General features: G+C 45.3%; 1 protein-coding gene across 1 annotated transcript in view; it reads right to left on the minus strand.

The window, feature by feature from the left end:
* AOAH (acyloxyacyl hydrolase) overlaps positions 1-24190 on the minus strand; it is a 1097690-nt gene that overhangs the window by 968746 nt on the left and 104754 nt on the right. Inside the window, exon 2 of the mRNA XM_069613263.1 lies at positions 1729-1824. Within this exon, the coding sequence (XP_069469364.1) occupies positions 1729-1824 (96 nt within the window). The remainder of the gene's footprint in view (positions 1-1728; positions 1825-24190) is intronic.

Below are 24190 nucleotides of genomic sequence, written 5' to 3' on the forward strand. Positions count from 1 at the left end.
CCTTTATTGCCACGTTGAACATAGTGAAACCTTAATAACGAGCCGCTAATGCCTGCAAACAGCCACACACCATGCAACGGCAGGCACGCGGGAATACACAGTTACAGGCGTGATGTGGATTGAAAACCACTGCGAAGAATCCAGCACACACATCACCTCCACACAGGAGACAGCAGGCCTTGGCATATTCCCATGTATCCAAGTCATTCTTATGTCCATGCCCCGCCCTAAAGCCATGCATGTGTGCAATGTGGTGTAGACACAGGCAATGCATCTGGGACCTGCAGCCAGCCTCTGCCCTACAGAATTGCCTAACACAGCACTAAACGAATCAGTGGGCGAGCATGAGGATGGGTGCAGTAAGGGGCATCATCTATTCTTGCGGGCACTCTCAGTGGCCCAAAGTGAGAAGAAGGGACAGTTTCACTCTCCCAGTCTGTGTTGTCCAAAAAGTGGCAGATACTCTGTGGGTGAATGTGGCCGGCACCTGGGTGCACAGTGCGCAATGGCTCTCCAAGTACAAGTGTGTGAGCCAGGCACTTGGGCATGTGGCCTGCGGCTGATGCACTGTAACCCAAGGCACAGAGGATATGTCTCCAGAAGCCGGAGGTGCCCAAGGTGAGGGGATCACTCTGCGTCCAGAGTGATTGGCTCTCTCCCTAGAACTGCGTCAGCAATTGCCACTCTGACTCTTACCACCCTAAAATGAAATTATGTTTATGTTTGATGAAGTTTGGTTGGCATATTAGGATATACATGGCAAACAATGAGCGTGCATTATCTATCCTATCGTTAGTCACAGCGCGAGAACAGGCGGAAACAACATCTCAAGGGACTGTGGTTGAGCGTGATGCCACTATGGTGAGACACAGAGGGACGAAAGGAGACAACTCTTCAAAGGAAACACATCTTATGTATATCTCTTGTAAATATCTGTGAGGGACAGAATTTACTTTAAAGTTCTCTGTCCCCGGCCTATGTGACAGATACAATCCACAGATATTGCCCAACCCGCTCACTCCGTTCTGAGAACAAACTGTTGTTCAGTCTTCCATCATCCTCTTGTGTGTCCAGGGGCAACCAGACTTTTTTGGTCTATGGACCGAGAGTTTGGAACAGACTACCCCTAGATTTTCAGGCAATTGAAACACGGAGTCTCTTCCGAAAAGTGTTAAAGACCCACCTATTGGAATGAATCTAGGTGCTAGTTTAGTTAGCGATGTTGATTTCAGGGGACCCTATTTATTGCCTGTTAGCTGAATTCCGGTTCTTCCGTTATTTCTGACCAATATGTGATGAATTATCTGCGCTCAAAGATGATTAAGCTCGTCCGGTCTGCGCGGTATAAATAGGTCAAATCAAATTAAAGAGGCTGTGGTTCAGTGTGCGGTCACCACGGTCAGTCACAGGGGAAGCACAGGAGTCTGCTACCTCAGCAGGAAGACACACATGCTTTGGAATGACCTGTGAGGCACAGTTAAAGCTTATAAGAAAGTAGGTCAGTGAAACATGGGGTCACACACTGAAAGGAAGGTTGTATGGGACTCCTGTTTACAGCCACACCCTTGCCTCTGTACTCATCCATCTAAGAGGCATCTTCGCACCCAGTGCATTGCTCCCATTCCCACTGCTCTCATTCAAGAACCTCATTTTCTGTATCTGTGGTACAGATTATTTTTCGGAAAAAATGAGAGGCGCAGCACATCTGACTGGAAAAGGCACACTTACCTGGCATGTAACTGCACAGCCTCTCCATGGCGGCCTGGATCGTGGAATTGTGGAGCTGAGCGAGCTGTTCAACTATGGACACAGCAACAACACACCCTGGAAGAGGTAAAAAAGGCACAGTCTGAGGCCTGGACTCCACATCATGTTCAATTATCTTTCTAGGTCAGCTTTTGTTCGTTTGTATGTAACCATGAGTAGCATACTACTACAATCCACCTGTTTCGCAAACAAGCACAGGTGTCTATACATACAGATTACACACTAGCCTATGTTTATTTCACAAAGAGCAGTTGTTACTAAACCCCTAATTAGTGGATATATGATCTCAAATCTGTGTATTGTGTTGCACAGTTCCCGGAAATTGCAAGATTCTTGTGAATTATACATTTCAACCCTCGGAATGCCTATGTTATCGAACAAGGCACCACTACTCATCGTTCCCAAAACTTGAAAACCACTTGAAAGAATCCAAACATAGCATGTGATGAGCTCTCCGTGCAGGCGAGAGCTGTGAAGCAGTGTCTCGGTGCAGGCGGCTATTCGCGGCTGTGCATTGCGGGCGGGAGCTGTGAAGCAGTGTCTCGGTGCAGGCGGCTATTCGCGGCTGTGCATTGCGGGCGGGAGCTGTGAAGCAGTGTCTCGGTGCAGGCGGCTATTCGCGGCTGTGCATCGCGGCGGGAGCTGTGAAGCAGTGTCTCGGTGCAGGCGGCTATTCGCGGCTGTGCATCGCGGGCGGGAGCTGTGAAGCAGTGTCTCGGTGCAGGCGGCTATTCGCGGCTGTGCATCGCGGGCGGGAGCTGTGAAGCAGTGTCTCGGTGCAGGCGGCTATTCGCGGCTGTGCATCGCGGGCGGGAGCTGTGAAGCAGTGTCTCGGTGCAGGCGGCTATTCGCGGCTGTGCATCGCGGCGGGAGCTGTGAAGCAGTGTCTCGGTGCAGGCGGCTATTCGCGGCTGTGCATCGCGGGCGGGAGCTGTGAAGCAGTGTCTCGGTGCAGGCGGCTATTCGCGGCTGTGCATCGCGGGCGGGAGCTGTGAAGCAGTGTCTCGGTGCAGGCGGCTATTCGCGGCTGTGCATCGCGGGCGGGAGCTGTGAAGCAGTGTCTCGGTGCAGGCGGCTATTCGCGGCTGTGCATCGCGGGCGGGAGCTGTGAAGCAGTGTCTCGGTGCAGGCGGCTATTCGCGGCTGTGCATCGCGGGCGGGAGCTGTGAAGCAGTGTCTCGGTGCAGGCGGCTATTCGCGGCTGTGCATCGCGGGCGGGAGCTGTGAAGCAGCGGCCTGTCTTCACGGAAACTTAAACAAACCACACGCTTTCTGGCCTTTACATTGTTCATTACACGCTCTGCACAGAGGGACTGTGAAACCCAGTACGTGTGCACAACAACATTGTTTTTTAAAAGCCGCTGTTTGTAAATGAACTATAGCATATCGTTTTTACTAAGTGTACCAAATAGTATACAACCGTTTTTAACATATCACTTTCAATAATTATTTTCCTATTTGAAAAAGACGTGACTTTTAAATGCCAACTCAACCAAATGCAATCATGTACTATACGTTCAATCATCATTCTATATATGGAAAATGTTTTTAAAACGGACTGAGAATTTAAGAGCATAGAGTTATTTCCTTTTTATTCATGGATTTTACCTTCAAACGTTCACTGTATTTTAGTATATGCATTGTGTGTGATTCATTGTATAATGTTTTTGTAATATGTCTGTGTATTTTGTGATATGGTTAATTTAGTGTCTAAGGTTTGTAAGAAACCGAGGTACACATTAAATGAAAAAAATAAAACGAATTAAAAAAAGTAAATATCAATTTCTTGTGAATGACAACTGCAAAAGCAAGGCCTTAAAATGCACGTTTTAGGGATTTATTTTCCATGTAGGGCTGTTGCTTTTTAAGAACAATGCACACAATTAAGTATTGCAAACTTTGTGATGCCTACCTATACTTTAATGGGCTATATATATATATATATATATATATATATATAAGACAACTAGCCATGCATTACAGTCGAACACTTGCACCGTAAATTTCAAGGACAGTTTAAGCCGCCTAGCATTCAGCCTTGTGGTTTATCACGTCACCCGAACGCCTCATTTGCATCATCACATAACAACAATACATATGTCATGTAAACCTTTCTCCAAAGCTTACATGCTATGTTATTGGGATGTGTACCACACACCTCTGGCATTTGCATGGTCCCCGGGCGCCCCAGTGGATCTGGTCGAGAGTGGCTGGGTTTGTCAGTTAGAAGGAGGGGAAAGTGCAAGGCGGTGGTGCTTTGTGTTGATGAAGCGGGTCGGAAGTACCCCGACTTCTGCATGTGTGTTAGCGTTATAGCCATAATGTGTTAGGAGCGCTGAGAGCTTTTCGTCCAGACAGGAAACATCATGTTTGCAGCGAAGGCCGCATTTGCTAGGAGATGGGTGTGTTAAATGGTGTTAGGGATGTGGAGTTGTGTTGCTTGCAAAAAGTGATTTCTGCACAGGCTGAAATGCCAAGAATGAGGTTGCCAGGAACAGTCCGTTTGTACTATTTCACAAGTCTAAGCAAAGCCCATCGGAACACACAATCAAACTTGAATTTTCACTATAGCACTACTGCACAAGACTCCTTGAACAGGCCATTCTTCAGTGACGCTGGGGGCAGGTCCAGCCAATGCCATTTCTTCATACTCTTTGCACATCCCTTTGCCCATTTTCTTTCCTCCAGCATTCCAAGGTCTGGATACTAGGGGTACAGTACGCCACTGCGTGGACAAGCCTACGCACTAGGAAACTACCACCGTGGTAATTTGCCACCACATCACAACTTATTAACAGAACAAGTTCATTGCTCACTAGTCTTGGATATGCTTTTAGGACCCGCACAGCTTCTTATTTGGAGCTGGAGACTCAAGAACTGCGTAACCGTAGGACAACTCATTTAGATGCGTCCAACGCTAGCCCTTTGTCTGTGGATCAGCATGAATTAATGATGTTTCTATCTCATTTCACACTTCACCGATATTCTCCACTCCTTCAATCTCGAGTCAGTCTCAGAATTCAATATCAATCACGAATTCCACCCCTTGCCCGAGACAACATTCAATACCAATCCCACTCCCTGCTTATTGTGATTCTCGGACTGCTGTCCCAGGCAGAGCTATTGTGAGCGCCACGTCAGTCCTAAAGTGGCATGAAAACAGGACACTTCCTCTCGGGCCATGGGAGGACAGCGGGCATATGGTCCGAGTCCCAGCATGCTGTCTGTTAAAGTTCTAACCAGGACCTTCTGCAGTAAGGGGACAGTTCTCAAGGAAGGCAATTCTAGGTGGCCACCTAGATTGCTACCAGCAAAGGACACCCAAGACCCCTGATTGCGCCTACAGACTCTGTTGTTAGGGGCCTTTGGGACTCAATAATGCACTTTTTTTTAGAAGGCATTGTTCCTTGCACCAACACAAAGAGCTAGTCAAAGCATCTATGCCACCTCAGGCAAGGTGCCATTTTGGCACTGCCCACTCCCTTCACCCACTAGACCACACTTTCTGTTTGAACCTTCTGGAGGGACTTCCAACGAGGGATATAGACTCAGTGAAGTTATTAGGGGAGGCCTAACGCTGCAATTTTAATTCATATACTAATTGAGTAAAAACCAGTTCACAATTATGAAAAAAATCTCATAATTGTGTGCTCTGTGGAAACCATACATGCTTGCCCGTACAACAGCTATCATTCCACGTTTTCTTTCTCGTGCTTTTTCCAGCACTCATCCCCATGGAATATCTTAGATCACTCAAGGGCACACTTAAATACCAGTATAGACCAAAAACGGCTCCCCATTTTACAGTGTTACTAAGATTTCTGGGTCTCCCAGGTGTCTGAACTCATTGGCTCATTTTATTTCTAGCCTTCTTCTCTTTGTTTTCCTCCATTGGGCCACACTACCTGGGATCTGCAGTTTTGAGGTATTGAAGTGCGACTAGAAGCGGAGCCTGTACCAGTAAGCCACTGGGAATTAACCTCATCTCCCGGCTTCCCATGGGTACGGGATCACCATGTTGCAGTGCCTACTGCGGTCTCAAGAGCGGCACTGGCCAGTGCATCGGGCAGCTGAGGCCAGCACGAAACCACTAGACCGGAGAAGGTCCACATGTAGTCCATGAAGGCCTGGAAGGTGGAAAAACAGGCCTAACTGTTGTACCTGTCCATAGCCCCCTTTTTTCTGCTTCTGGTTGGGGGTTGAGGGGGGCTCGAAAAATACCCCGATAGTGTTGTCAAAAATCCTCGGACTACAGCAGCCCTCACTTAGGGGAGGAAGGATAGCTCAGGGGCAACCCGTTTGTCTTGGTAGCAAGACAATGCAGCCCAACACAGGTTCGAATCCCGATCCTGCGCTTAGAAACCACTTGCTGGTAATAAGCGCGTTATAAATTAACAATTATAATAATTATAGTAACTTGTTGGTTCTTTCGTTTACTGTCCTTAATCATCTTTTATAGCAAAAAAATAAGATTGCAACAAGATAATACTGCAATGGATATGTGGAAATATGATCCTTCCAAATGACGCCCTTATAGTCTGTATTCCTACAAAATATCCCCATCAAAAATATCGCCATACACATGGCCGTTTGTCTCATCATAGGCGATATTTTTGGGGGATATTTTGTGGGAGCAGGGGTTTTGAGGGTGTCCCCCACAAATTTTAAAATAATGCAGGGGTCCCCCCCAGAGGGTCTATGGGTCAATATTGCTGCAAAGATATTGCGATATTTTTGTAACACATGGAACCCTTATAGTCGTGTGAGGATAGCTCAGGGGCAACGCGATCCCCGGCCTTGCACTTAGAAACCCCTGGGCACTAGCACGTTATAAATAACCAATTACACATATATATATATTTTATTTGTTTATATAGCGTGAACCTTATCAACATGTTATATATGGAGCGCTGCACAGAATTAAAGGAGATGCAATCTAACCAAGTGAGAACAACACACAACAGATACATTTTTAAAAGCACTTGCTACTACTTTCTACCCATTGCCGAAGTGAATGTGTGTGCCTCATTCACAAAACTTTGATCCATGAGATGCGTGAGTGTTCAGTGATGCACACACCACATTGGGAGAAAGAAACTCACAAAGGCAGGCACAAGGAAATGTGTGGCAGGAAAGGATGTGTGATGGCTGCTTATTATTTTTGTATTTGTGTAGCATAGTCAATGAAGACTTTTTATACATTTAAGACGTGTTAACAAGGGCAGTATTTACATATTAAAAGTGTAAAAGAATAAAGCAAAGAAAAAGTGAACAGAAGTATGTTTTAAGTTATCAAAAGTACAGCCGTGTGTGATTTCCTTCAACAAGTCTCTGATGCACAACCAAAACTTAGTTAAATGATCAAGCACATTAAAATCATTGCTGCTCATAAACAGGTTCCAAACATTTTCTTTAAATGGGGGTAACACTTCCATATTACCGTATGCACGAAGGAAGGTTCTGCGTAAACCATCTAAGGTTACACAGCCCATAAGCAAATGTTTAGTGGTTTCAAAGTTGTTATCTCCAGAAATTCTTCAATTTCTGGCCAATCTGGGAATCTTGTTCCTACTTCCCGTAATTTCAAAGGATTCAGCCAGATTGAATAGGATTTTCATACATTCTTTCAAAATGTGCTCATTAGGGAACGTTTCTAAATAGAGTGGCCTATTGGTCGGCTTGCAGACTTGTTGTACATCTTTTCCACTGTTTACCTTGGCAGCCAAATTGCCCTCATTAGGACCCTGGCGCTAAGTGTTTAACACCGCCGTAAAAGGCTGCCGCACTGTTAAACACTTAGGCCCTCATTACGACCCTGGCGGAGAGGGGTTTACGCCAGCGTAATGCATGGCGTACCTCTCCGCCAGACTACGACATTCCGTAGCGCCATGGTGATTTTTACGCTTGCTTTTTGCAGGCGGAAAAATCCATGGCGCTACGGGACTTGTTGTTAATTACGCCACCGTAATTTACGGTGGCGTAATTAACGCCTTCCCCACTCCCATTATACCCTATGGGGCAAAAATGGGAATGGGGAAGGGTAAATGGGGATTGGGGACTTACCGCCCCGCCAACCTCGGAATGGGGCGGTAAGTCCGCCAACCCCCATGGCGGTGTTGGCAGCTCTGCGCCATGGTCCATGGTGCAAATTGCACCATGGACCTCCGCCAGGGTCGTAATGAGGGCCTTAGCGCCTTACTACGAGGTCCCTTTGTGGGACCCGACCTGAACGGCTGGTCTAAACCAGCTGTTAAAGTAGGGACCCGCAAAGGGACCTTGGTGCTAAGTACGGTACCGCAATTTGCGGTACCGTACTTAGCGCCTTCCCCAGTCCCATTAAGCCCTATCGGGCAAAAATGGGAATGGGGAAGGGCCAATGTTCCATGGGGAACTACCGCCCCTCCAACCTTGGAATGAGGTGGTAATTCCCCATTGAACATTGGTGGACTCGTTACGATACCGGCACCAACCATGGTGCTAATAGCGCCATGGTTTAGCGGCAGTATCGTAATGAGGGTAGTCCGATTAATAAAAACTATAATAACTGCCCACATGGGGGGGTATGTTTCAAATCCACAGAGTGCAAAAAGTGCTTCTAACTCCAAGCATAAAGGATTTATGCCTAGTCTAACACCACGCTTTGCATTCTGGGGGATTTGTGTCCCGTGACAGGTGGGGTGGTGGCCTATGAGCACAGAATGGCATTCTACTAGCATGTCATTTTCACGCTGAATTCCTATGGCGTCTGCATGCTTTTATCAACTCATAGAGGCAGGCGGGTTACATAGAAATCCATTGTACAGACCTCCTACAAGCAAACTTCTTTGCACTCCAAAGTGCAAATAAATGCGTGCCAACTCGTATTAACCAGGCATAACAGAGATTAGGGCCCGATTCATGGAATATTTTCCCGGTTCAAAGTGAATTTACACTTCTGAAAAGTGACTTTGCACTGCCGACACAAACCCTGATTCATGGAACCGTGCAAAGTGTATTTTTTCCATGCAAAGTCCATGAATCGGGCCCATTGTTTGCACTTAATAGTGAAACAAAGAAAATTGCAAAGAGGGCACCAGAGCGCACACAAGGGCACGCGTTGGAAGTTATATGATATGGTATTTATAAAATGCCTCTACACAAGTGTTTCAAGGCGCGAAAATAATAGTCCCCCATAATACCGATGCACACAGGTTGCATTAAAAAGCATACGTCCTCACCAGAAGGATAACATTTTTACAATTCGTCACAAGATGCATTATTTTTTAATGGATGATCACTAGATGTGTTACCTTTGAGTACATAGTCAACAGGATCGTTTCTTTTTAATGCGTCTTCATCGTATGCATGTGAAGTGCATCTCCAGGAATGTCAGCCATGTGCGAAAAATACACATATCTACTGCAGATGCATTTAGTTTTCATTTCTCATGTGCACAAAAACACATGTGCTGGTCGGAAAACTCCCCCAAAGCAGGCAGTAGTCCAGGAGATGACAGTCCTGTGCGGGCACGCAAGAGAGAGGTGGCATCGATCTGATCAAGGCTTTATGAAAGAAGACCATCACAGGCCCAGAGGCCCTCATCTACTTCATGCAGGAGCACAAGGACGAGATCTTTAACTCCCATGGGGAGAGATCGCTGTGCCCGGTAGAGGAGGTGACCACTCACATAAATGCACTGCGCGCGCGTTCCCACAGAGGGGGAATCATGTGAAAAAAGCTGGCCTGATATCAAGCACGGAGCCATGGAACGCCTGTCCCAACTTGTATGCATGCCAATGGCACTGGCAGTGCCGGATTACCAAATAGGCAAAGTAGGCACCAGCCTATGGGCCCCACTCCTTTACAGGCCCTGCGACAATGGAACCAAATAATATTGATTTGATCTTGAAAGAAAATTACAATCAGGCTTTCTTAAATTGTTTCGAAAAGATAGATAAAAATGAATCAACTGAAAGAAACAAACGAGAACTTTACATTAAAGACTCTCTAGACTATAGAGAAAATACCGTATTAATGTAACCACTTAAAGTACATAAAACAGAGACATCAGATTCACACAACAGTTTGTCTCTTAAAAGCTCATCTTCTGGCAGCTGCCAGTTCGTAAACTAATCTGATGCAAACTACGTACGTGTAATGTACAGTAGTGATGGTCATCTCCATCAAGAGGCCGACATGCACATTACTTAGTTTAATGTTATCCCACTAGAGGTCGAGCAGGTGCTGCGGCGCACGAGAAACCTCCAGAAACAAAGCATTCTGTGAGTTAGTCTGTCGCAAGTTCTCGCTGACTCCAGACCAGGTAGAAGCTTCGAGAACTCTGACGAGTATATATAAGGTACCGGACATCTGCATTCCTAAGTTAGCTTTTCTGAGTTATAATCAAGTTTGATTAACTTCACATTCCAACTTCTACTGTAACAGAACAAATCTATTTATTCAGGCACTTTTACTATTTTTGGCTGAGACGTATGAATTCTTTCATTTTCTTGAACAAAGCGTAAATATTGTTTGTCGTGAGACTTTTTTAGACCCATAACGTTGGCGCCCAAAAAGAAGAGGTACCAAAGCAGTGCAGAAAATAAAAAAATTATTAGGAGATAATTTGCGTGGGGGATCCTGAAGTTTCGACTGCGTAGCGGCGCCATAGGATTTAATCCGGCACTGGTGGAGGACCGTGCACTATGCCAAACCTTCACATCAATAGAGGAGGCAGTGCCGGCGAAGCTCTGTTCAGCAGAGTTCACTTGAATAGGGGAACTCAACACAGCAGCATAGCAACCAGGAAACCATGTGTATGCCCGTGTATATGAGGGGGTGGGAATAGGTACAGTTCACACTGAACAGTGCTTGACCTGCAAATGTTAGGTGGAAGGACTGCTGAGAAATGTACGTTTACATCGATGCATGCCACAGACTCATCCGCATTCTTGCAGACCACATAATTCCTGGAGGATGACCCATATGAGGACATGCCACAGTTTGTGGATAAAAAGAAGGGTGGACAGGATGAAGTAATTCATGATGAACCACCATCAGCTGCTGCCAATGGGATTTCTGCAAAAGAACAATCCTATACTTTGGCAGATAAAAAACAACATCAGCCCAAGGATGATGATTGAGACACCTGCGCAGGAGACACACTCTTTCCGGAATCATGCGTTTCCACTCCATCCTCCCCATGAACTCTAGTGCTCCATATTCAAGCTATAAAGGTTGACCCCTGGGAAGATGAGATGATGAAACAACAGGTGGAAGTCGAGTACTAGCTCTCGATACGGTCCACTTTGGAGAAAGAACTGCTCTGCATGATATCCTAGTTGGCGGAAACTAGACACACAGTGCTACATAGCTTCTACATGCCATGTCTTTCTGTATATACCACACCAAGCAGAAGTCACAGCGGCCATTATCCGGATTGCATCCGCCTTGGAAGCCTAAAGTGGCCGGTCAAGTTGAAAAATCCAGTCAGAGCCCAACACCCACAGACCTAGGCCAAAACCATTCTGCTGTCCTGGTTCCAGCCATGTGCCAACAACACCAGCAAATTAGGGCCACAAGCTGCCTCGGCAAAGATCTCTGGATGGCTACTTCTCTCACCCTTCCCCGTTGTGCTGCCCTACACATTACCATTTGGGTTGTTGTTGAATTGGCTGATGTTAGTAGCCATACATCTATTCTTTGTGTTGTTCCATGCTGTGCCACCAGCACCATGCAATAAATCTTTTCATATATAATAAGTCTGATTTCTGTTCTATAACACCTACCTTTGGGCGGGACATAATTACTTGCAAGACTTATGCATGAGAAAGGAGTCAAGGCGCCTCCGTCCTAGCCAGTAGGTCTTTCAATGTACAACAACATACAGAAAGTGTCCATCCAATCAGATTCTTATTACTTCCAACCATTTCCTACAGTAGCTCAAGAATGATGTTACCTTCAAGTGCACTACATTGGCTTATGACACTGTGATGAATCAACTTCCGGGGCACCAGTGGTCCAGGGATGAATATCGGTTTCTAAACCATCAATCAGCCCACACCTCTAGTACATCAGAAGGGATACAAACAGAGTGGAAACACAAGCAAATTATAAACCTCCCGATCCAATTTTGGTTATGTGGACCGAAGGTCATGCTTATGTCCGAAAGGCCGTGGATTGCTGGTTACTTGCAAGACAGCGAAAATACAATTATTACGCAATGATAAAAGGGTTGTGCATTCAAGGTTGTATGCAAATATCTACTTTATTATTATCACAACAGACAGTTCTAGCACACTACAAAATACAACCCACCCTGTATAGGAATGCAGAGGACAGTCAGTTTCGGAGAAGGAAAAGGGATGCACTCTGGATACTGACCAGACGGTAATCGGTACGGTAACTAATCGCAATAGTTCAAGGATACTTAGTTTCAACACAAAGGCAACTAGGGATCATAAAACGTCACTATGGAACGTTGGAGAAGGACCAGGGGGACAGAACCGCAACGTACCTTGTGCTGTAGATACTCTTGATGCTCGACAGGGTCGAGTCTGTTTCAGGGCACTTTGCAGCTTCTGTGACAGAGTTCAAGATGGGAGACAGCTGCGGGTATCAAGCGGTAGGCAGGTCGACGAGCAAGGCAGGACGGATGGCTGCAGGCTGGCCTACATGGCAGCTCGCGGTCAGGAATTGTCTCAGTGCTGGTCGGCGGTTCTGAAGCACTAGTCGAGGTGTCTCAGGCAGCTTTAGTGACTGAGGCGTAACAACAGTCAGTGGTGCAGTCAGTTGCAGCTCGAGGGGTTCTACTGGCTAGAAAATGTCCATTGAGGCAGATGTCGGTAGACGCTTGTCGATGCACTCCTCCAGGCTTCTTTACTGGGCTTGTGTTGTCCTTTAAGGCAGATGTCCCAAAGCTGAGGAGAGTGTTGAAGGCAGCTGCCTTGTCCTTAGTTTGGTTTAGAGACACTATGGCACTTCCGACCTAGGAAACTTGCTGCAGAGCCCAGCAGGGTATGCTGTGTGCTGGCTGGGTACCGGTTCTGGAGCTGCTGGAGGGTCTTCTGGATTCAGTATCTCCCTCTGTTCCCAGGGAGATGTTTAGAGGAGGGATCTTGCTTCCCTCTTGGATGTCCTGGCCTTCCTTCATTGGCAGAGGATGTAAGGCAGACTGTACCTTCAGCCAGGGTCCAATGCTGAGTTCTTGTTACTCTATGTGAAATTTTCTGATGATTTGCAATAAGATGGGCTTAGCCCTCTTTTAAAGCCAAATGGGCCACAGTGATTGATGTAGGCTAAGACTACCTTAATGAACCAATCCTGCATCCCCATCAACAATCTCCTGTATGCATGAGGTCATAACCAGAGTATTTTGCAACAGAAAATGTAAAGGGGTGAAAACATGTAATACTAAGTCCCACCCTTTTTCCTGTCTGTTGTTGATCAAAGGGTCTCTGGGGTCAATAGAGCTCTCTGTGGTTCCTGATTAAAGCGGCAGGTCTCTCTAGAAGCTGCAGCGGGACCAGATTTTCTAGCGCTGTCAATCCACATACATGTACCTTCTAAATGGGGTCCCCCTGCGGATGACTACTGTAATACACGCAGTGCCAGACATTACATTTCACTGTCCATTGATACTAAGAGCAGGAGCTGGCTTTAGGTTGATACTGTGCATATCAAAGGTTGTTGGGGTTTCCCATCTCCTTTGTTAACCTCTGCAGCCAGGCCCCATGTATGCCTGTTTGAAGTACACTCTATTTGTATGTTAATTATGTCAATTGCTGCCACTATCTACAGGGCTCACAAAAGGACATGGTGGATCCATGGAGTCTTTGTTAGTTAATTAGGCTAGCAATGGCAGGGAGAAGGTCTGACCCTCCCCCTTCTGAGATGGATTGTGTACTCTACCTGTCAGATCCCAACTAAATATGACAGGGAGGACTGCGCCTGAAGGCTGTGTCGATCCAGGTCTATGTGTATGTCATGCAGTGAGCATAGGAACATGTCTGCGGATTAGCCTGACATTTTTTCAGGAGGTTTATCTAGCATCATTCAATTTCATATACAATTTCAAAAAAGGCAAGTTGAGCGCACACCCACCGTGCAGATAGTTCAATTCCTCCGAGACACAAACAAGCATAGTTATGCCAAATATGGAAGAACTAGTGTACAGGTTCGTGTACACGGGCCAAAGTGCATGTTTTCATTGACACAGTAAGACCACTATATATCCCAACCCAACAGCACCCTCTAGCGTTGACAAGAGGTGAGGCTATGCAAATTGGCATTGTCTCTATGAATCCTAAAGCAACAGCACCCTCTAGTGCTCACAACAGGCGCTGCTACTGCATCGGACAAACATACAGGGACAAACATACATGTGGCCTTTATTATATCATTAGGTTAGATGGCTTACTTGATAGCTACAGGCAAATATGAACCCTTTCTATGAAAATTATGTCAATGTTCACTTAGAAAGTGAGTACCAACAATAAACAGGCTGATATACAAAGACACATTCTTTGTCCAAAAGAACCCACACCCACAAAAATGTGTAACTTTCACACGCGTACAAATTCGCTTGATGCACAAAACAAAAAAAATAGAATGGCCATGCATAATAATTATCTAAATAGCGGCGGGAACGTGCAATTTGCGCGTATACAACTATGCGATTCGGTTTAAAGATGCAGTGTGCGGTATAGCTCTCATTACACAGCAATCTACATATGCAAAATGGGAATGGCCAAAGAGAGGCCATGGGAATGGGGAGCCCTCTTACGTCGTTATCCAAAGCAACATAAACGATGGGGAGTTAGCCTACTTGTTCCTTGTTTCCTGGTCGTAACATGAACCCTTTTTAAATGTGGCATAAGTCAGATTTGGAATTGTGAGAAATTTGCAGGAGCTATTTTCCTTTTTAATCACAATTTCTTACAAGTTGAACCCTTTGCCACGGGTTTACCCCTCTAAGTACCAATTGCATGTTTTCCCCCCATCCCACATGCTATTGCAGAAGTTCCTTGCTTGAAATCTGATCCCCGGGGCACAACGTTTCTGTGGTGCACAAGTTTATTAAATGGTGAAATGTATTGGACGTGTTAATGCTCTTTTTGAATTTGCCCCATAGACTTTTTGGATTTACCCATCAAAAGATCTTTACATAAACCAATGCATTATGCTCCGGTGCCCTTGAAAATAGGATACATTTCTTGCGGAAGGACTCAAAAAGGAGGTCTATGTTCCCAGCAGAAGATAGCCTATTATGGTTAAGAGCACATTAATGTGATGGATGTGGCGGAGAAACACCAGGGACCAACAACTCAAATTGGCCTGAGTTTGCCAGGACCCGCGCTACCAGAACTTCTCCAGATATTAACAGTTTGATGAATACGTGTGGGACTGTCACGCCAAAAGGACTCCATTGGCAAAAGGGCAGTGGCGCGAGCAACTTGCGCTACACACACACGCACACTCTGGGGGTAGCCCTGCGCTCCGGAGGAAACATGCATGCAACGCGTTGTGACCTGGCGGGGTGGCCGGTGATTCCCGTGATTACAGAGGATCCGCGAGTGACTTATTTTGTATTTTTTTAATGATTTGTAGGGCGCTGCATGCTGCAAAACATCTGCTACAGGGTGAAAGTGATGAAAAAGAGGGGTAGATGAGGAGGGAGTCAGGACACCAATAGACAACGTTCACAGCTCCGTAGGCCAGGTGGGGCGCCGCTAACCTTAGAGCAGTGCTACAACTAGACGTGAGTCGAAACTTGCGTGGAAGGGAAAATACACATCCCATCCTACTGGAACACCATCCCGGTGGCAATCCAGACCACAGCAACGCTGTTGCAGTTCAGGAAGGAGCTCAAGACCCTACTCTTCAACCATTATCTACTTGCACCTAGGCCACCTGCATCCCCGCATCGCATCCCACCCACATGGCCGGCACATCCTGAGCCGCATACTGTAACCTACCTTGCCTCATATGTTACCCTCAGTGGCATGAACATCGCCTCACTGCTCCCTAGGTAGGTTTACACTATATCAAGCCCCACAAACAGAGCGGAACATGCAGCTGCATTGGAGAAACAGGTGAAGAGGCACCAGCAGCAGATGGAGAATAGTCAGTCTATTGCCAGAGATTTAGAGTTCACCGTGCAGTAGTCAGAATCAAGGTATGGATGATAGATAGGTAGCTTTTATAAGTGTGATGGAAAAGGGTACACTGGCTTCTTGTCCCCTGACTCCCATGAGCTTGTCACCATTGTATTTGGGACGGTCGTGTCCAGACCTATAGGGCCAATCTATGCATGCATGTAGGTAAGTAGTGTTATGTTAGTTTATTCAGACACCAGTGCCATATGCATAATAAGAGCTGTGTGAGGGATGTGATAAGGATGAACTCTCCCTATCTTGGCCAGTAGCCCTTCTGACCAGGCAACGTTAGTTAGGGTTCATTTGCCTGCTTTGCAGTGACTTGTACAGAATTACTCATGAAAAGCACATCAAAACCAAGCATCTCTGTACTATTGGGATGAGCGTTTCTACGACCTTGCCCATTTCTAGAAGCAATTATATGAATGGGGGCCTAGGTGTCAGAAGGCCCCCCAAATCTACACCCACGTGGCTGAAGGGAGTCAGTGCATTCAAGACGTTGGCACACACCGAAAACCCAGGATATGCTAAAAGATCTGGTCCACAGAGCACTGGCTCTCTGCCCGGCTCTGCCAAAGCACTCATGTCAACATCATCAATCAGGGAGACAGCGAATGTCCCGACCTGACTGTGCAATTCTAAGGGCAATGTGCATGTTGTGTCTTGCTATCTTGATACAATGCGAACCATGTGGTGCTCTAGCAGACAATCTGCCATGCTCAACAAAATAAACCTCCCACAGAACAAAATTAGAACTAGCCAAAATAAAACTACCTCTCCCATACCCACTACTACCACCACCAACACTCCCACTTCAGTCAAACCTGGCTTCTCATTCAAAGACCTCACAGACCTGGAAGTTCTCACATTCATCAAACACATCAAACCCTCCAACTGTAAAGGGGATATCTGCCCTGCACAGCCACACTAGCTCCATTCATCACTGCATTCATAAATGCCTCTTTCGCTTCAGGGTTGAGTCCCCCCATGCCTCAAAAAAGCCTGTGTATGCCCACTTCTAGAAAACAACATCCCTAGACCCAACCTCCCCCAACAACTACCGTCCCATCACTACAGTACCATTCCACCTAAAGATTCTGGACAAAGCAGCCTACATTCAGGCCCAACAGTTCCTAGAAACTAACTGCATTGTAGGTAAGTGTCAATCAGGCTTCCGGCCGGGTCATGGAACCGAATCTGCATTTCGGAACTTAAAAAACCAAATATTCGAATTCATGGATGAAGGCAAACCAGCCCTAATCCTCCTCGACCTATCTGAGGCATTTGATTTAGTGGACTATAAGTCCCTTTGCAGACACCTCACTACTGCAGCTCAGTTTTCGCATAAAGCCACTGCTTGGATCTCCTCCTTCCTCGAAGGAAGAGCCATCAGAGTGTTTTCAGACCAAGCCTGCGCAGCACCTTCCACCATTCACTGTGGAGTCCCGCAGGGCTCTTGTATCTCCTCCACCCTTTACAATATTTTTACCAAACCACTCTTTGACATCATGGACGCATTTGGCACAGCCTACCACAACTATGCTGACGACACGCAGGTCCTCCTCCCCGGTTACATGTCTTTCCATTTAAATGTTTCTATCGAGGATTAGTTCCATCTAATCTTTTCCATTGAAAGATGTTTCATCGAATTGCCATAGTGTAAAGTGTTAATACATCTAAACCCTTTTATCGAATTGAGTTTCGTTATATAAACACTTAACATTTTTTTAATGGCGATTCGCTGAAACATGCATAACGTTACAGGGAGCTGTCCAGTGCTGAAATCTATTCAATGCAGTTAAAATGTATTTCAGCACTGGATAGCTCCCTCTAACTTGTGTAGTGTTTATTTTTTATTGGGCGGGTCCTCCCTACCAAACCCCGTCCAACCCCCATTTTCAAAATTGAACCCTTTCCTCGACTCATTGAATTTCCAACTCAAGAATCCATACATTTATATTTAAGGTATGTTTGAGTTGGAAATTAAATGGAAAGAAATTAAATAAATATTCTTTTCGATGGAAAAGCATTTCAATGAATACATTTCGATGGAAAAAGATTCTATGAATCTTTTTTCAATGAAAAGACTGTATACCCTCCTCCCCCTCTCTGGCACCTATGATGCGGAAGCTAAAGCACTAGACATCGTCTAATCCACCATCCTGGCCTGGATAGTGGCCAAAGGCCTTTGCCTAAACGGGGACAAAACCGAAATCCTTCTAGTTGGTCCCAAGGAAACCCTTAATAAACTCAACAGTCAGTACACCTCCTTCATGGTCGACAACACTCAGATTCCTGTCTCAACCTCAGTTAAGACACTGGGCGTATACCTTGACTCCACACTCTCCATGTTACGCCAAGTAAATGCAATCGCCTCCTCAGGAGCTTACTCAACCAAGCTGATGAATGCAGTCAAACCTAGCTACCCAGAACTGTCTCTCCATTGCCAGAGCCAGTATAGGGTAAACACTAGATCACTGCAATGTCCTTTTAGCAGGCACATCAGCAAAAAATATAAACAGACTTCAAATAATTCAAAATAATGCTCTCCGCGCGGCCCTTAACATACTAAAGAGGGAACACATATGAGATCCTAGATGTGTTGCACACTGGCTCACCGTCAAATAACGCATCCTCTTCAAGAACCTTGCCATCGCACACAAGTGCCTCATGCACCTAGCCCCTGCATACCTATCGGAGAAACTACTCAGAGCTGGCTCCTCCCGGACCACCAGAGCACACTACGCCAACCAGCTTTACACCCCCCTTGCTAAGCACGCCAAGGCTGGCGGGCCCAGCTTCCCCTTCATCGCCTCTAGACAATGGAACGGCCTTGCCACCAGCACTGAGGATTGAACCCATACTGCCTTCCGCAAAGCCTTGAAAACAAGGCTATTCACCTAAAACACACACAAACCAGCACCACTTCTAGCTCTTACTTGAGGTTACATTATGATACGTTATTAGGGATCTGCATGAAATTACTGAGTTGAAAAGTCTGACCACCAAAAGTCTGTTTTTTGTTTTGTTCTTCATTCTTTCGCATATATATATGTGAGGGGAGACCACAAACAGCCCCCCACCTTACACCTATACATTTTATTAACTTTACCCCCCCCATATACATATGCAAATAAATGGGGGTCGGACTTTTGATGGTAGGACTTTTCTACTTAGGTAATTTCGTCCTAACCCCGTTACTAGTAGTAGCCGGTTCACCTGTGACCCTTGAACCATCTACAACACCATGGTCTAATTTCTCATTCCACTGTAACCAGCAACTCTTACACGTACTTGCCAGTACCAGGTTCCCCTGTAACCCTTACAAACCTTGGACTGGCTATTTCTGTTCACTCCTCCACAACTAAGAAAGCCTCCTTGTAACAGCGCCACAATGCCCAAGGGCTACTTTGTGCACTATATAAATGTAAAAAATAAATAAAATAAAATAAATTACAAATTCACAGAATCAAGATTCAGATTGAGATTGTGTGGACCCTGAGAAAGCCATAGGCAGGCAAGAAACTGTGCTGAGCATCAAGGCAGGTCGCTGTTTCCTGTGGTGGCAATGAACATTGAATGAAGACTCTGTAGACATGAGTGAATGTCTGTGCAGGCTGGTTTTCAGATTTTTCAAACAAAAGCTTTTTATACTGTCAGGTACAATGGGTCTACGGCACAAGTACGGCGGTGAGGGCAAAAAAAGCAGTAATGCAGTGGTAATATACCACTGCATTACCACCAAATTACTGTACCGCCATACTACAACTTTGGTGATGAGGCAAAGGAAAACCTCCAACAAAATACTAGATATTATTCATCTGCTTTACTGCCACAAAACAGCAAAATCGCTGAATGACCGCCAGCAGTAAGTACACCGGAATCACCATGTATTAACACTGCCTACCACCACTTGTAATCCAACGTTCCACCTGACCAAGTGACAATATCGGTAATACCGTTTGGCAGTATTCCGGCAGATTTACTACCGGAATACCGCCAAACTTGCAATGAGGTGTAATGTCTAAATGTGCGCTAAAGTTATTGTGTTAAAAGAAAACAGGATTGATTTTTAAAAGAGATGTCCTATTTTAAAAAATGTTTACAATCCACCTAATCTAAATTTAAAGTTATGCCTGTAACTGGAGATTCAAAACAGTGGGACTGGTTCGTAGAAATTAATGAACCTCTTTTGTAAATGTTACAAGCTAATTCAATTTTTCTTGAATATTCCAACAAGTTTTGCACCTTTAAAAATAGTTGGATTTATTTTTCGCGAATCTATTGAAGCACACTTACACCTTGCATCAAACAGTATCATCAGTTTTCGATTTTTTCGGACTTTTAAATAGCATTGATAAGTTTGCAAATACATGTCAAATTTAGTGGCTACATTCTCTACCCACAACATCTAAATTTTTAGGGTTTTCCTACTGAAATGCATACAGTTAAAAAACGAATCACCCTGATATTGACCATCTCTACTTTTTTAGTAGTGTTGTATTGGTCAGTTGATTCAGTGCTTGGAGATGCCTCATCAGTGAAAAATGTAAATACCTTTAACCCAGACTAAGTAATAGTTCATTGAGATCCAAACATTTCTCTGTACTACATTTTCCCTTTTCTTTTCCATCAAGATTATGCACTGCCAACCCTTTTTCTGAATAAGAATGTGCCCTATAGAACCTTTGGGGATGGAGGCCTCCAAACATATTAGAGTGTTGTGTGAAGTTTCCTGTCTGGTTCACACTACATCAAGGTGGTGAATCAGGAGACAAGGTGCCAACTTGACTCAGTGGATATTGGGTCCAGAGGTGGTATGGGGAGGACCCCCTTGTCACTCTACGCTGGTCTGCACCATGTGTCAGGGGACTCAGGGGACAATCACATTGCCTCATTACAGCCAGTCAAGAAGGCCTGCATTCTCCTCACTACACAAATTAGTTAAGGCAGGCCAGCTCTAAAAACCTTAATCATTCCCAAACTCCTTGTGAAACCATGCAGGGCAAAAATAACACACCCACTCCCCAACTGAGAGAGCCAGCCTGGACCACTCTCTGAGTAGAACAAAAGCACCAGAGTATGAAAACATTACTTTCCCTTTAAGAACAACGTTTGCATACACTTACATCGGGAAAGTGTACTTAGACAGAGTTAGATCCTCACACTAAACATCGGACAAGTCAATTCACAGAATTCAGGAGAACGGCAGAAGCTCCATGGATCCTCTGATGCAACTTACCTAGTGAGTGTCCAGTATTTATTCAGACACTGGAAACACAGACAACACCAGAGGAGGACAACTAACTTCCAAGATGGCAGACAGGATGGTTAGAAGCTTGGTCTTGCCTCCTAATTCCAAAGGGACCCGAGGTGCACTCAGGGAAAACAACCAGTCCCAGCCCTCATCCAATGACAAGCCACAGATGCCAACCTTCGCCAACAGTCTCACCCAGGGGGAAGAGAGAACTCAGTATGAATGCACACATCACTGGTGGCTTGCTGTGAGTTGTAGGAGAAGGAGGTCTACCTTTGGAGAAGGCTGGAGACTGGATGGTAGTGTGTGAAGCACCAGCTGCCGAGGAAGACACGAGTGGCAAGGTGGCAGCACTGGAGAGCAGTAGGAAGTGGCGATACCTAAGCGGGTGAAGGAGAAGGTAACATCCAAGGTGACAGAGGACAGGTGTTGGTGGTGAGTGTTAAAAAGGTGAAGGAGGAGCTGATAACACCAGAATGTGGTTGGCTGGGGAGCAGGTGATAACATTAGGATAAGGGAGTGGAAGTCCAGAGGCGGAGGTAAGAATCAGGGGGCAGGAAGCGGTGGTGAAATGCAAGGGGAGGAAGAGGTGATAACATCAAAGGCTGGAAGTGAAATAGATGAGATAATATTATGGGGTAAGTGTGACCTATTGGAGGTGGAGGAGGGGACATCACAAGGTGGTAGTGAAGGTGGCACAGATAAGGTTGGAAAAGTAACACAAAATAACAGGGGGACTGGAAATGGTAACAGAAGATGCATTAAGCAGGTCTGACCCAGTGGTAACAACCCAAGAGGACGCAGTCAGGACAACATCAGGAGGTGAAAGCGAACTAGCAAAAGGAGAGGAAAGAACAACGGATAGCAAAGAAGGAACCGAGGTGAAGGCAGTGATCAATCTGTTAGTTAGCTACAGCAGGAAGGTTCCAGCAGGCTCTATCAGCCCGAGGCAGGACCAGGAAGTGGGAGTAGGGACGAGAATGGGTAAGGGACAGTACTGTGAGATAACAGAGGTGAGACGAGAAGACTCAGGGAGTAGTCCTGGAAAGGCTGAAATCCAGGGATCTCGCTCCAGCTGTCACTACTGGCCACTTCCGTTGACCCATCTTCTTTCAAGACTTTGTGCCCATGTAGGTCTTGTGACACAGGACCCAAGAAAGTCTGCATCTACATTAAACACAGAAGGGGGGTTTTGGCCACCATGAATCCTGAAATACAAGGATAGGGTTATTAAACCACTATTGAGCTTTATGAGCTGGAACAACTTGTCTAGAGGCCAGAAAGGCCAAAGAACCCTAAGACAGCAGAAGAGATAATATGCAATGGGGAGGCTCTCTGTGGGAATCATTGTTTTGTTTGAGAAGATGCCATTTTCATATACGGTGGCCCTTCTTGTCAGAGATCCAAACATTGTGCTCTCATGCAGAACCCTGTCACAATTAATGAAGGCCAACATCTTACCGCCTTATGTAGCAGGAACTTGACCATCTTCAAATGGATTTGAGGTCAATTATACTAGAAGCATGTAACTTCTTGGCTAACAAACAGATGTTCCTTTTAATGGTTTACATTCAATTGAATTTTTAGCTGAAACTGGGGTAAGATAGTTTCTTTCATTTTCCCGCTAACATTTTCTTCATTGCGGCACATTTGATATTTTCATTGGTGGCAGTGAGCTAATGAAATATCATACACACAGTCTTCATGAATGTATCACTGTTAGTAGAACACACCGGCTGCATCCTGCTATTTTGATAGGATATTAACCGCAATGTGGCATCAAAGATAAAAAAAGGACCAAGAGAAAATTAGCAGAGAACTTACCTAACATCACTTCTCTTCATTTAACTTGATGCTGTATCAGTGCTGCAAACCCTTGCAGGGATCGTGACAGGGTGGGCTTCAAGATGGTTCAGCAGTTACTATTTTGAGATTCAATAATCAGAGAAACACAAGGGTCACTCTTCCTTTACATCTTCAGGGACCAGGGATTTTTTTTTCTTCATTTTTTGTTTTTAAGCAATCTCCTTGTCTGCAGTGGTGAAACCTTTTATCCATAGTAATAGGGGAGTGAGACATGCCAAATAAACTTAATTATGCCAATATTTGGGGTGTGATATGCTGAATGTGAAACCGTAACGATATTCTCTTCTCTTTTTGCCACTGTGAAGGCATAGTTAATTATCAATCTCCTAGTATATTGTTGACGCGTTTCTGTTTTCACGCTTTCAGCAGGGTTAATTGGCTCGACTCTCCGCAGACACCAGTGTCAGCACGCAGTACAATGTTCCCAGCAGTAGATTGCTTGTTATGGTGAGAAGCACATTAAACTGGTGAATCTAGAGAACAAGCTAAAAAGATCAATATCACCCATAATGGAGAGCATGTTGAAAGGGAGAATTGCTTCCAAATGTAATATGTCTACTCACAGATGAGGAAATTAAGAATGTTTTTGACTTAAACCATTTGTTACATGATGCAATATTAACTCCTTATAATATCAAGCGACAGGTTCTGTTATATTAATATGCTTTTGCATTCGGCTGACTCACCACCGTAGCAGTTTCAAAGCACATGTCCTTGTCCATAAAGTGCCTCCTACCGGGGAAACTCTATGCAATAAGGCACATTGTACCTATTTACTTTCCGTAGCATGATGGATCCAGGTTCATACCATAGACTACAGTACAAGGACAATAGCTATATATAGACACTTTAGATGTCTGTATAAATAGAGAGATAACACACATCTGAAGGGGCTAACCGGTATGCATCTATCATATCCAATAGATATGCTTCATATTAGAACTATTGGACTGATCAACTCTCTTCTAGGTAGAGGAGCTGGAACAAGGAGGAAGACGCAGTCTCTCTAAGCAGTGAGCCTTGATTGCCTTCCTTTTGAGCCTAATTGTGGTTGCGCGTTGTTGCGGCTTCTGCGTTCCACTGCCGATAGAGAATTTGAATGAGTTGCAAAATGTGAGCACTATGCAAGAGGCCGTCTTTGGAACGGGAAGATCGCCATCCCTGT

Source organism: Ambystoma mexicanum, chromosome 5p (genome assembly GCF_040938575.1).
Source record: "Ambystoma mexicanum isolate Mex_15411 chromosome 5p, UKY_AmexF1_1, whole genome shotgun sequence".
Classification (NCBI taxonomy): domain Eukaryota; kingdom Metazoa; phylum Chordata; class Amphibia; order Caudata; family Ambystomatidae; genus Ambystoma; species Ambystoma mexicanum.